The sequence below is a fragment of the Myiozetetes cayanensis genome, unplaced genomic scaffold, assembly GCF_022539395.1.
Source record: "Myiozetetes cayanensis isolate MyiCay16 unplaced genomic scaffold, myiCay2020 scf24, whole genome shotgun sequence".
Taxonomy (NCBI): domain Eukaryota; kingdom Metazoa; phylum Chordata; class Aves; order Passeriformes; family Tyrannidae; genus Myiozetetes; species Myiozetetes cayanensis.
Window position 1 is genome coordinate 10,345,801 of NW_026087456.1, and position 14,377 is coordinate 10,360,177.

The following is a 14,377-nucleotide window of genomic DNA, read 5'->3' on the forward strand; positions in this document are numbered from 1 at the left end:
ATAAATACATACACTTACCCGACAGGTCCAAGTATTTACAATACTGTTTCACAGGGACACTTTTAATTAGCTGACGTGATGTAAAACACTCACTTTCTTCTCACTTCAGGAGTGGTGGGGATGGATTACTGACCATGATTTCATGACACAAGATCACCTCGTAAGAGTCCCCTACTCCCTCCCATTCATAGCAGTGAAATAAATTCAGGCAATTTCTGGAAGCAAAGATACTTCTCGTTGGACAGAACCTGCCCTTGGGCAGTTAAACAACGCCGAGAGCTCTCCTGTGTTTCTCAAACATGCAGCTCCGGAGCAAACCTGCTGGCTTGAATAGGTGCTCAACACTTGTAAAAACCAAGCCAAATACAGTGTCAAATATAACATTTCAGTGTTAACTTTTACAGCTCTTGCCCTGTAACCGGGCACTGCTCCTAAGCTGGAAAATTCCCCACATGGAAACTCAGAAGGGTACCTTTGAGATGATTAATGGCTCGCCGTGCTCCAGCCCTCCTTTCAGCGTGAATCCCCATGGAGCGCCTCCGTGCAGCAGCGCCTCCAGGTAGATGTATCTTCCTTTGTGGGTAATGCTGCACTCTGAAGATGATATGCTGGTGTTAATATTGTCTAACATCCTCATCTGTCCTCATCACATACTCAGGCAAACGCAAAACCCACTCAGGCAAGCACAGAACGACCGAGCTGCAAATTAAACTCCCCAGAAGCCCCACCACAAGTCATCCCTGAATGCGCGAAACAAGAGCAGTCTGAGATGGAGAGTTTTTCTTCAGAGCTAGAGTCCAAGGTGATGGGCTAAAACCATTCCCATCCACATTGCAGCACGCTGCTTCTCCCTCAGGATTGCGACGTTTTACTGGCACTTCAGCACCGCGCTTTCCCCATTGCCAGGTACTCTGGGCATGACAGCCCCGTAAAGGTTTCTCTTCCTGTCTTCAGTAGATCAAACTTGTGCTTTTAAAGATGTGGGGGGGAGAAAAAAAAGAAAGAAAAAAAAAAGACCAAAAAAAAGTTTATAGATTTAAAAGCCCCTGGGCAGCAAATTGCCAAAATCCAAACGAATGCTTCATTTGTGATTGATTATCAGTCTTTTCTTCCTTTCTGCCTGCGGTTTACCATTACAATGGCCTTTTTGCCTCAGCCCACTGCACTAAAAGAATGGAAGCGTCTTCTCCCTCTCCAGCTCTCAGTTACTCTGTTCGCTTACTTCACAATTTTCTGACTTGTCAAAAAGAAAAAAAAAAAAACCAGGCTGGGGGAGGAGGAGAGAGAAAGTCCATTCCTAAAACCCTTTAGAGGGATTTAAAATGTGAAATAACTCCATACTTATTGGATTAAAAAGGGGGAAAAAAGGCTATCGGGAAAACCGGAGAAGCAGGTGGAATGAATCCTTTGGGAAAAACATTAAGATGAAAACTGAACTCTTTTAATGTTCAGTGCTCTCCCTGGATGAGCTGCCAGAGCTGCAGCAGCTACTGCTGCTCTGAGGGAGGGTGAGGAAGTGAGGGGGAGAGAGAGAGAGAGATGGATTAAGGCAAGTAAGGCAGCGCTGCCCAATTGTGCACACCAAGCATGCAATTATAAAATGCAGTGTGCAAAGCTGGGGCTCACCCTTTTATTATGCCCCCGGAAACCACCATCTTTCTATTGTATTTGCCAAGGAATTGTAACAATCCAAACTGCCAGTTGCTGAAAACACAATGGACCTGTTCCAAATCAGCTCAGTGGAGCACTGCTAATAATTCTGCTCTCATAAAGTGCTTTTCCTCCACATGGAGCCCAGCAACTTCCATGGACATATTTCTTTTCCTCATTTACATTGTCAGAAAAGGTCAATGCTTTCCCAAAATATGGAATAAGAAATAACACAAAGAACTTGGGATACTTTTATTAATGTAGGCAGTTGACTCCTCCATAGAACATATCCACGTGTGTGCATCTGTTCTTGCATATATGCACATAGGCTTAGGCATCTGACTGTGTAACGTATATCACTGAAGGTGTTCAAAACCTTTCCTGACTTTAACTGGACATGGAACAGAACAATAGAGAGAGGAATCCAGAGCCCACTCCCTTTCCTGCTGGCATGGCTGAGGAAACACATAGTAGTGCCTCTGCCTTTAAGGCACTTTTGATCTTACAGTGCCTGATCTTACAGGCACTTTTGATCTTACAGTGCCTGGGATGTGCATTATTTCTCCTTCTGGCTGTAGAGATCTTGTGTTAACCAAACCCGAAAGAACTGCAAGGAGAAAAGCTTTGAAGCTGGGATTTTAAACCAGGAATCTTTGCATTTGTTCATGCCGCCCCATTCCCATTCCCTTTAAGATGCTACAGGTTCCCAGAGCCTTCGATTTGCCCCACATGTCCCAGCTCTCATTCCCAATAGCCATGAAGAGGAATGCAGGAAAGAGGCCCCTCGCTTTATTTTTCATGGTAGATGATCCTCAATCCTTGCTTATACTGAGCTTTGTCCCCTCCGCTTCCCTCCCAGAGGCTGAGTTTTCATTAGCCTCACATCCTGGTCAGGCTCACGGATTGCTATTATCCAGAACTCACCCTTTAGCCTGACTCAAATCAGATTTCTGTGGTCTTACACTCCTAAGGTTTCACTGTAAAAACCCTCATTCCAAGGCACCACAAAGAGCAATTCATTTCCATCCCCTCCACAGCCATTCCAGAGACAGGCGAGGGCTCTGGGAGCTCTCCTGGGGCTGTACCTCCTCCTATCCATAGCCAGCAGGACTAGTTAAGGCTGTGGAATAACACACCAGCTCGTTAACAAGCCAAGGTTCTTCGGATTACATCTATTTCCCATACACTACGTTGGTCACTACACCTGTCTGCAGACACCAGATTTCCACTAAGAGCTGACACAGTCAGTCCTGTGTGCCTGATGATTAACAGCTATCAAAATATTTCTGAGGTACAGTTTTTCTTCTACTCCAGCATTGTGATTAAGTTCAGCTGCTGAATCCAACATCATTTATGCCAAGACCTCCATTAAACTTACCACCACAGCAAGCACGTAATTTTCTCCCCTTTCAAGAAACAAATTTCAGTGCTGAACACAATTAAAGCAAAATTGTCACTCCCTTAACAAACAATTCAAAGTATTAAATACAAACCTTTTTTTTTTTTTTTTTAATCTTGCCTCTGCCAAGAAGCTCGAATAGCTTGAGTACCTTAGCATTGTTTGCTACATGAAAGTAATGGTTTTAGGAGTTCCTCCAAGGACAGAGCTGAGATACTTTCTGTTGAGGGGCAACAGAAAAGCGATTTCTGGGCTCAGAAAAGCGATTTCCACACAGAATAGTGAATAATGTATTTGAATTGCAATTTTGCACCGTTGCAGTGTAAGGGAAAATGAATTTGGAATAGCCATGTCAGAACCCTTTCCCTCATCAAGCATCACACTGCTAAAGCAAGAGAAATTACCACTGATTTCACTCTTCAGAGTTCACAATGCACAGAGTGCGTGTATCATCAATAAAGGCACTGCCGCCTTGCTGTCAGTTGCTCTGACTTTTCCTATATGCCTTCGAATAGTGTTTCTTTTGCGAATGAAGTTCAGTGAAGCAACACTGCCCCCTTCTGCTAAAACCAGAAATTGTTACAGTTTAAGTTGATCGACCTAAATGCAAACATTTCATTAGTCAATAGTTTGCTATGCTTTTCCGTTCAAAAATGGAGCAGATTCTTTCCTGAGTATTCAGAGTGGTGTTTCTGTTCTTTCCTGGGTCCCTGAGCTGGCAAGTCATTAAGTCAGATTAAAAGTAAACCCAGAAATCAAAGACAGGAAATTCAACTCCTAAATTTTGTACACATCTCTTACTGCCTTTTTGTCAGGGGAATTAAACATTAGGCTTAGTTTAAATCTACCTGCTGCTTAGCTGTATGTGGTAAGTTCAGAGGAAGCAAATTCACAATTTATCTTTAAAGAGGAGTTTTTTAAAATAATGTGAGTCCTCTTACCTTTCACAAACACAGCCAAGGTGTGACTGGCTCACGGTCATACAGGCAGCATGAAAAGGCTCAAAAGGGAAAGAATTGCTTCTTTTTCCTTGCTTTTTCTTCTCGACAGGGCTCTGTGTAAGCTGAGGAGCTTCAGGAGTTTTAAATAATACACAGCCTTAAGGCACCAGTGGGCCCAGCTTCTTCCTCTGCCCTGGAGTCCTGAAGCCATTCACCTAAATCTGCAGGAGGACGGAACAGAACAGAAGTGTCAGAAGGCACAACTCTCCTGGGTCAGTCAGGATCCCTTCAGAGGTGAATCGTTCTCTCTTGGGATAACAATTCCCCTGAAGGTTTAATATATTAAAAAAAAAATAGAAATTAATAAATAGAAAATATGGCTTTCCTATACTTACCTCCCGTCAGCTTGAGCTGACTCTGAGATATGCATTTCCTCAGCTCTGGAGAATGTCACTCTGGCATCTAAAAAAAGAAATTCAGACCACAGAATAAGCTTGTTTTCCTGAACAGGCCTCAGATAAAAGTATGAAAAATCAGACAGAGAAAAGGAAAGAGAGAGATCTGAGAGTGAAAGAACAAAGCTGAGAAACAGGGGTAAGCTGCGAAATCAGTGAATCCACATCCATTTCTGTGTTAGAAAAGGCACTTGCCTTTGAAGTCTGAAAAGGAAAGATTTTCTTTGGAGAACATAAGAGAGTCTCTCCACGTAATATTGCCTCCAGCACAAAACCCTTCAGCTCTGGGTCCCTCAGTTCCTCAAAGCAAACTGCAAAGCAACTAACCAAGGTGAGGAACAGATGCATCCCTCTAAGAAGAGCACAAGTACTGTCACAACTGAAGGAGGTGAATTTAGGGCATCAACTCACAACTGGTTTCCTCTCTGCATCTGATGCCATCACCCTACTGAAAATAGTGTTTGAATCAGGAACCAGGGATCAAAACAAGGGCCATCACAGTACAACATCACAACCCTACAACCTTCCCACCCCAAACAGGATGATTTACTAAACAGTTCAAGCCATTATTAAGGCCTTTAACCAATTCTGAAACGGCTGATGGGTATGGGCCAGGTATTTCAGTAGAGTTTCTGCTGGCATAAATTACTCCAATCCCTCCCTCTGAAGCTCTATCCCCTCTGCACACCTCATAGTCCTCTCTCTGGGGAGAGTGGATTATTTAAACAGAAGAAGTCTATATTTGCATCTCGATGGCAAAACTGTGGTGATTTCACATTTTTTATTCTCAGAAGTATTCCCAAACGGGAGGAAAGTTATTCAGGAATTTGATCCTAAGAGAGGTACTCTGTCCCCAGGTTGTAACTGCTGTTTCAGGGGGAAGTAGCAAAGAGACTCGGGTGCTCCAGATCAGGACTCCCGGGAAATATGGGACAAAAAAATTCACCTGCACCCGGACAGGTGGTGATGTGCAGAAAGCACCTTGCCATGGCCCTGATGGGGAAAAGGTATCAAATTTCCCGCTGAAGCCGGACTTTGAATGACACTTCGGGGACAAATCAAACCGTGAAGGCGGGGTTTATTGGGGTCGCTCATGCACATGATCGGTGCCTGGGGGAGGAGTCTGTTCCCAGGGCTACGTAGTGGGGCAGAGGGGTAGGGGTGAGGAGCAGGTGGCTCTCAGCGGCGCTTGGGAAGTTGGATTCCCAGCTCACAGCACGGCAAAGGTAGGATCGAACGCACAGTGATCAGTGTGCCCCTCCCTTTGACAGCCCTACAGCCAGGAACTAAACTTGAGTGCACCATCCAAAACACAGGAGAAAAAAAACCCCTCAGCATTGCCTGCCCGCGGTAGGGGCTGGCCCCCTCCCAGGTGAGTTTTCATGCTTTGTTTACACCTCAGACTGCTGGATATTGTAAAGCAAATTTACCTATAAACTCATTTGCCTCTTTCCTCTTTGGATAGGAGGGTGGTGCGTCAAAAAGCCCTTCCTCGAGCTGTTCTCCACTCGGGATACCAGTGTAGCAAGAATGGGGACCTGAGGTCTGTTTTCAGCTGGTTAATTCTTACTTTTCTTTACTCAGTCTGAAATAGGCCACATAAAACTACTCTTCTAGTTTGGTGTGTCTTTTAGCACCGGGTGAATTGATTCCCTCTCTTGTAAATTAAAATGGTGTGTTATCCTGGAGGAACGGTTATGTGTTTTTCTTCTAGTGAGGTATTTAAATGTATAAATATACCTGTCTGTCTCCTGAGTTTGCTCAGACATAACCTCTCCAGCTCCCTGAGGATTTTGTTGTGGGCCCAGTTCATACACCTGCTCCAGAAAACTCATATCTGGGAGAAGGTGTTGGCTGTTCTTTAGAATAACCTGAAAAGAGGGTCAGCTTCCTGTATGTTCATTCCAGAAATCAAAATCCCAAATGGGACAGACAGACACGTAATTTCCTTTGCTGAAATAAAGGAATTACCTCTTGACTCTGCACCTGCTCCCTCACCCTGAAAACACTAACCAGGCAGTCACTTTTGGGAACCCAAAAATATGTAATCTCTGAAGAGATTGGTGTAAAAATAAAAATACTTCAGTTTTTATTTCTGAACCGGATTTTGGAGAATTTGCTTTTTAATCTTTTGCTTTTGCCCTCTGACCTGTTCTCTGTAGGTAGGGAGCCTCTTCACCCCAATATCTGCCTTCCGTCAGCTCACGGTCACCCCCACAAAATGTGCCACCTTGCCGGCCAAATATCACGAGGAAGATGACCCAGGCACTTCCCTGCCCCGGCGTGAGGGGATTTTTATCTCCCGTCTCAAACGGCATCATTAAAACACTTGGAATCCCAAACCACAACATGGTGCCCACCGCATGAGGGAGGAGCGGCCATTTTGGGCACTGAGGGGCTCGGCGCCACCGCTTCCCCGTGCCACGCTGGGATGAAGCGGGCGGCTCCCGGAGGAGCGGGTGGCCAGCTCGGGATGGCCTCTTCCCGGGGGGGAGAAGGCGGGAGGGAGAGGCGAGGCGGTTCTCTTCTCGGCGGGAGTTGTCGGCAGCAGCGCCCTGCGGAGGCGCGACCCCGCAGGAGCGGAGGTGAGGGGTGTCATGGAGGACTGAGGGCGCGCCGGCGGTCCCGCTGTGCGCGCGGCGGGCAGGCGGGCGGGCGCAGGCGAGGGGTCCTGGCAGGCTCTCGGTGCATTCGTCTCAAAGCTGACACCGAATAATAGACTTTTTCTTTATTTTTTCCCTACTTGTTTTCTTCTTCTTGTTTACTTTCCTGTCTTTTTCTCGTCTATTTCACGTCTATTGCATCTCTTTTTTTCTCCCTCTTTTCCCCTCCTCTTCTTTTACTCTTCTTTCTTTTTTTTTTTTTTTTTTTATTCTTCTTTTTCCCCGAGGTAAAAAGTTGACAGACTTGTCCTCCAGGGGCTGTTAGTAACAATCACGCTCCGCAAAAATCAAACCATCCAAGTCTAAAAGTTTTTTTGTAAAAGAAATTTTCTGTCTGTAAACACCCTGGGCAGGTGGCACTGCATAAACCTGCTTCTGAGTTCATCCTGACAAAACAAAGCAGAAGGCTTGAAAAAGGGGGAGAAACAAGTTATACCTGTGAAAATTCAGAGATTTTACTGCTTAGGGTGATTTTTTTTTTTTTTCACCCAGAAGGATTGGTCTTAGCGATTTTTTTGGTATGCAGTTGTATGTCTAATATTCGAAAGTTTCCCTTAAAGAAGGGCCATCAATGAGTTTGAAAATTAATGGCTAGCTGAGAACAGGGGTGGTGTTTTTTGATTTACTGATTCACTCAGAGTGATGAATCAGACTGAAGTGTCACCTCACCGCTAGGGGGTAGCAAGCAATGTTTTTGTTTCAGTAATTGTTCCATCCAGATATTTATTTGCTCATGACTTTTGCTGCTTTTTCCTTCCATGCTGACAATTCCCTGGTTTATTTACTGCCTCAAAAATACTATTTTGGAAGAGTCTCTACACCTTACTTTTCTAAGTGTGATTGGTAACTTAGTTGAATGCGTAGAATTTGTTGGGACATAAAAAGTTCCACCGTTAAAAGATTGAAAGTAATAATTTTGGTGATTAAATTGGCTTTTTTTCTGCCTGACTTCACTTAGAGCTTTGTCCTTCCTTGTTTTAGAAGGCTTAATTTGTCCTGTTATCCAAAGGGTGTTATACATTAACCTCTTCAAAGTAACAGGATTGACAACACGATACTTAATAGCAGAACATCAAAATTATTGCATTGCCGGCTACTGAAAGAAGTTACTGTTTACAGAGATGAAAATTAGTAACCGGTATTTTCTTTTTGGAAGAGGAGCGAGCAGCTGGGAAGTGAACACGAGCAGGAGGGGGCAGCACTGGCTGGTAAAGCTGACAGTGCCTGCAGCTTGCAAATAGCACCCAGAGCCCGATGGAGAGAGATCGTTGTCTGGTTTGTGATTGTGGTGTACAAAATGTTAGGAGTAGCCTTAATTTGGGAGAAGGGTTATGCTGCTTGTACTCTCTGCTCGCTGCCCTATGCTTTTGGCTTCTCTGTGGTTTTGTTTATGTCAAGCACTTCTTGCATAAATTGTGAAACGAAGAAAAAAGGGGGGAAAAAACCAAACAGAAAAACCCACAAACCCAGGCAAAATAGAGGAGAGGCAAACCAGCCATTTTGACAATCAGGAGGCTGGGGCTGCTTTTCCTTTCATGGTTCTTACAGTTCCTAATTTCTCCACCTCAAACTTTCCTCAGAGAACAAGCAAGAACCCCAAAGTCAGTGCACCCATCAAGTCAGCCACCTGGAATCCACAGTTTCTCATCTCCGTTCCAAATCAGAGGAAGTGAAGAGGAAGTATGAAAACCAGGTGTGTATGGATTTGTGTGGTGGTGTTAGTGCCAGTGAAACTGGGTATCTGGGTATCTCAAATGCTGCACATACACCAGGGAAGTCTTTTGACAAGGGCTCTGCTGAGCTAAAAAGAAGACGTTTGGACTTGTTTCAAGTAGAACCTGATAGAAAACCAGAATAAATCCACTGTACTGCTTAAAACAGAATACATTAAGATAATTCTTAATGGATATTTGTCTTTTTCCAGATCAAAGACCTCGAGAAGCAGTTGCACCTAGCTCGCTCTGAGCCAGCAGAAGCTCACGCAGAACAGGATCAATGTGACCAAGAATCTGGAAATCTGAGGGACCAGATTCATCAGTCATTGGTAAAAACAAGTGATTGCACTGAAAAAAGTTTTGCTTTCTTAAAGTCTGTCCTTACTGCTGGTGTTCACGTTTGCATCTTGGCTTTTTTCCCCTTATAATTAAGTTTGAGGATTATTTTTAACTAGAAATTTGAATTAGCTCTGAAAGGCCCAGAGGCTTTTTCCATTAGCAATGCAGGACATCCAGAATTAAGATTAACTTTGTCCTAAATTCAAAAATCACAGAATCCTATGCAAATCTCATTAAAGATGCTGAGCAACTTTCACTTTAACCTCACATTTACTGCTTTGCTGGTTTGCATTTGGTGTTGACACGGCATCATTTTCTTTCCTTATGTAGCTTATACTGATTTGGGCATATATACAAATAACATGAAAGGTTTCAGCATTGAGGTGTTACATGCTTCAAAATAATTACAGCAGCAATATATGCAGTTGAAATATACAAATTTGGAAGGAAAAGTGGAGGAGATGTCAGACTGGTTTAGCCAACCTTCCTCCTCTTGCCAAGTGGAAACCCCTGCAGCGGTTCCTATTCCAGTGTGTGACTGGGCCGTTGAATGCTGCTAACGTTAAGAGAACAAAAGAATCTTAAATTTGTTTAGGAGGGAGATGACTTTGATTTCTCACAGATTAAGCTTCATAAAAAAGAGATAGAACTAAGCCTGGAAAAAGAGCAGAAAAAGCGATTTTGGGATCAGACCACAGAAAACAGCATCACCATGGACCAGCTCAGGAGACAGCTGGACAACAAAAACCAGCAGCTGCAGAGCATGGAAGAGGCAGTGGAGGAAATGAGGACGGAGTGTCACAGGCAAATGGAGTGCCAGGTTGGTGATTTTGGCTATAAACCTCCGAAAGGACATTCTGGAAACTTCCAGTAAGTGTGGGGCTGCCAGACGTACCAAACAAGCTGTTGAAGGTGGTATTTTGGGTAGTGAGCATGTCTGCAAGAGTGATTAGTAAATTAGAGGCCTCTATAGTGCTTTACTTTGTGTGATATTTAATGAAAATATCATGAAGTTTGTGTTTATAACGCAGTGCCATGTCAGAATTCCTTCTGACAAAGATGATTCCTAGACACTCGCTTTACATTCATTCCCCTTCTCTCCAGACTTCAGCCCCTCAAAAATGAGCTGTAATTAGATAACCTGCTTTGCATTATGAGTAAAGATGAACTATAGGACATTCTTAAGTAAACAAATGTCTTGGTTGATCCTGGTATTGTTATTCTTCAGATGGCTGCAATTAAGGAAAAAAATGAAAGCATTGGAACAGTCTCCTCTTTGAGTGTCCAGCTGGAGGCAACCAAGGAAACGCTCCATAAAGTTGAGGATGACCTTGCAGCCAAACAGATGGAGTTGAAGGCTGCTGGAAAAACAGTGTCAGGTCTGACAGCCTTTGTGCAGGAGAAGGAGAGAGCCCTTGGGGTTACCAGCCAGGAACTCAAGGAGCTGCACTCCCAGCTTGGCAGCAGGATGCAGGAGCTCCAGCATCTAAAGAAGGAAGAGGGCTGCTTACACAAGGTGCAGTCGGGTGTGAGACACCGAAACTGCAGGTGTTGGAGAAGGAAAGAATCAGATCTTCCAAAAGCAAATTGATAACATGACCCAGATCACGGGCCAGGCACAGTCAGGCTGCTGGGGCAATGGAAGTTGAGAAATCCAAGCTTAGACAAGAAATAAATGACTGGAAACTTGAAGTAGAAGAGCTCCAGGTGTGCAGATGGTGCTGTATTTATGGCTCTTAAGGCAGTATGTCTTTTCTGGTTTTAAATCTCTGCCTTAATGGGCTGACACTGGGGTTTTGAAGAGGTTTGGGCAACGTATCTGGAATCCTAAAGCACTAAGTTAGTGGGCAGAGAGGAACAATATGAGGAGGGAGTTGAGCATTGGGAATGAACTGCTACAAGAGGATGCAAATTGTTTTCATATCCTCCACCTGGTAAGGTGTAACATGCTGTAAAACCATCGCATCTGAGTCTGTTGCCCCCTATTTGCCTACATTAGCAATTTTCACACAAGTAATGTCTGTTTTACTCTGTTTCAATTTCTTGCCCCAAAGTGAGATTTAAAGTAATGGTGTCTACACATCTTTTGTGGTTATTTGATCTAATTATGTACAGTACACATACTGTTGTTTCCTGTGTAAGCAGGTTGTAAAGGATGAAAAAGAAGCCAGAATATGGGAAGTGGAGGCCAGACTGAGCGAGCTGGAGCTGGAAAAAGTTCAGCTGGTTAACACATGCACAGAGAGGCTCCAGGCACTTAGAGATGTGAAACGGGAAAAAGATCAGCTCACGGATGAACTCTGGGCTGGTAGGAGCAACCTAGCTGGCCTTGCAGGTAGGGAGCCCCAGCTCAGCTCCCACAGCTGCTAATTTGGGCTGGTGTTAAAAATAAAAGAGCAGCTTGTTCCCTGAATCCAAATATGGCTGCTGGTACAGCAGGAGATTTCCTGCCAGCATGGGGTGGTCGGGTTCCTTCAGGGAGCTGTGTCATGGTGTGGGATTCTGGCACAGGAGGGTGGGAATACAATCTTTATGGCCCATCTCAGTACCCTGAGCAAAAATACTTAAAACTGCATGGCTCCAGAGAGGAAAAAAGATCTAGCAAATCACAGAATGGGAACTTGACCCCTTTGTGCTGAGTGTTATTTAAGAGCAGTAGTGGATCTCTTTAACCTTCTGTGGTCAAATTCTGTGGGGAACCTCTGTTTTTCCACAGGAGCTGCAGGGTCAGGCTACTCATCAGCTTCAGGAAAACTGTGGCATGTTGTGCCTCTGTCCCACCTGCACCATGCTGTCCTGCCACCTTCCCTGCCCCTCAGGTGAGCACTTCCTCAGGATGGGAACCTGCACAGGAAAGCAGCATGTTCCAAAGAGTGAAAATATCGTGGAAATTCTGAATGGGAGAGCATCAGGTTGCAGTGTCCAAGAGTGAATTCTTAACACCAAAGATGAAATCACTTTCTGAAGCTCCTTGTATGTCACGGCCATTCAGGTAGTTTGTTTTGGTGTAAAAACCAACCAGACAATTAAAAAATCCTATGGATTGTGCTAGGAGTTTATTTTATTACTATCACAAATAACATTTATAAACTATTTACGTTGGTTTTCACTCTTTTTCTTTGCTAGTACTCTGCCTGCTGTAAATCACTGACATTTGACAGTGAAAATAGACTTGTACATAGTTTTTGATAAACTTAATCATCTGATTGATGTTTAAATCTTTCTGCACACTGGCCTTCACTGATTTTGACCAGTTTTATCCACTTCCTTGTCCTTCATTTTTGTACATCTGCATTTAGATTTAAATTAAATTCTGGTGGTGTTCTGATTTTTCGTTACAGAAACATCAACTCAAATCTCTTATGCCAAAAAAATAATCTTTTGCAATTTTTTGTATAAATATTGTAAAAGTCTCCAGAAGGGACCTGATCTATCTCCACCAGGTGTTTTCTTTAGTTTTTACCTCAGAATTTGCTGGAGATTACAAGTTAGTACAGACATTTTCCAGTAGTATTTTCTAGTTTGCTTTCTGATGTGGTAGTAAACATTTACATCAAGGAACAAAGGATAGTTGCTTCTGTGAAATCTCTGCAGCATCAGGCTCTCCCACTCTCTTTTCTTTGAGTTAATCATTTTATACTTCTCAGGGTAAAGAAGGAAAAAGGAGTGATTTTTAATGCAGTACCACGGTGAGCACCTAACAGGTTGTAGAAGCACTGGAATTAAAGTCTGCTTTAATCTTCTTGGTTCCTGCATCATTAGTTCCTGTACAAAGGGAAGCAGCTCCAACACTTGAGACAGACCTGGGTGATAGTCTGGTTCCTTAGCTGGAGTGTGGGAAGGGTGGGTTTGGTCTGACCCAGTATCACTTTGACCCATTATGAAGCTGAGGGTTTGTTCTCCACATAAGCCCAGCTGAAACCAGTGTGTTGCCATTGGAAAGTACTTTTGTGGTTTTTTTTCCCCCTAATGAAAATAGGGTAGCAAAATGTTTGCAGCCAGTTCCATCCCCAGGTGGAGCAAAGGTCAGTGGGAGCAGTGCTTTGAACATGCAAAGTGCTGGGTAGTCTGAAAAATCCAGTTTTTACAGAAAGAAAGGGCTCTTTGAACCAGGCCTTTGCCTCAGGTGTTGATCAGTAAAATAAGGATAATCTTGCACTTCATCTGCGTGGTGGCTGTGACAATAAAGGGGTTTCTATCTGCAGACAACTCAGCTGTTACAGGAATGGGTGTCTGGAAAATACCCTGCTCTGCTCCTCTCTCTGTCTTCAGCACTGTGTCTGTGTCCTGTACAGCAATCCCTGGGGGCACAGGGTAAAAATGAGAAAACAAAGAGTAAAGGGGGTAAAGTAAGAGTAAAACATGTGCCTCTGGATGAGTAGAGCTAAGACCTGACAATCAGAGTGCCTGTGTAAATACTTTGTAACTGAATGATTCTATTTCAGATGCCTTCCAAGCTCGACATTTTGAAGGAAGAACCATTGCAGGATCTGGAGAGGATTCTTCAAGAATTAACAAGCTCAGGCAGTGACGTTCCCTCTGTGGATCTCAGTGGCAACGGTGGGAGAAAATCACCTTTAGCAACCCTGAGCAATGCAGTGTAAGAGTAATAGATTTATTTCTGTTTTGTGCTGTGTACTTGTAGTGCCCTCTGAAACTGGGGTCTGGCTCCTCACATGCCTCAGGAGCACTGCAGGATGTCTTTTTGCAAGAAAGTTGGGTTTACATATAGGCTTGAGATAATCTGAAAGCTTCCAAAGCTTCTGTTGTTTGCCAGGTTCCTCAAGTGCTTCAGGTGGTAGGGAAGTAGAAGGTGACTACACTGTTTGCCTCTAGCACTTGCTTTTTGGTGTTTTAGCTTTTATTTTGGTTTAGAACTCCTGTCATCTTGTCCTGCCTCATGTAAATATCCCCTCTCTCATTGCTGAAGCAGGCAGTTATTTTTTTTTTACCAAACACATGATGATGAAGCTGAAAAATCAATACAGCACATACAACACGTGTTTCTAATCCAGAACATGAGGATACTTCACAAAGAAAAATATGATTCATGGATTTTGACTAGGATTAAATCTAAACTGCTGCTGGAGAGGCTGCTATTGCAAGCATGGTGGAAAAGGATATTTCAGGACAGTGAGAAGTGCTTTCACTTAGCTGAGTAACCTGCTTCTTATAGTACTCATTTGAGATTCAGTTTCTAAGGCTTATTTAACAG

The 14,377-nt window shown here is 43.7% G+C and overlaps 1 protein-coding gene and 1 long non-coding RNA gene across 2 annotated transcripts; both read left to right on the forward strand.

Moving 5' to 3' along the window:
- Positions 1–5,622: 5,622 nt before the first annotated feature.
- LOC126642728 (uncharacterized) lies at positions 5,623–6,926 on the forward strand. Its single transcript, XR_007629517.1, has 3 exons — positions 5,623–5,817; positions 5,911–5,988; positions 6,608–6,926. It is a non-coding gene; the product is annotated as an uncharacterized LOC126642728 (long non-coding RNA).
- Positions 6,927–6,941: 15 nt separating this feature from the next.
- On the forward strand, positions 6,942–10,753 carry CCDC158 (coiled-coil domain containing 158). Its single transcript, XM_050320587.1, has 5 exons — positions 6,942–7,030; positions 8,689–8,801; positions 9,033–9,152; positions 9,785–9,982; positions 10,391–10,753. The coding sequence occupies exons 4-5, from the start codon at positions 9,875–9,877 to the stop codon at positions 10,751–10,753; spliced, it is 471 nt and encodes a 156-aa protein (XP_050176544.1). The 5' UTR covers positions 6,942–7,030; positions 8,689–8,801; positions 9,033–9,152; positions 9,785–9,874.
- Positions 10,754–14,377: the final 3,624 nt, after the last annotated feature.

Coding starts and splice junctions, on each gene's coding strand:
- CCDC158 (XM_050320587.1), top strand. CDS start 9,875: ATGGACCAGCTCAGGAGACAGCTGGACAACAAAAACCAGCAGCTGCAG. Junction 9,983..10,390: donor ACAGGCAAATGGAGTGCCAG/GTTGGTGATTTT, acceptor GTTATTCTTCAG/ATGGCTGCAATTAAGGAAAA.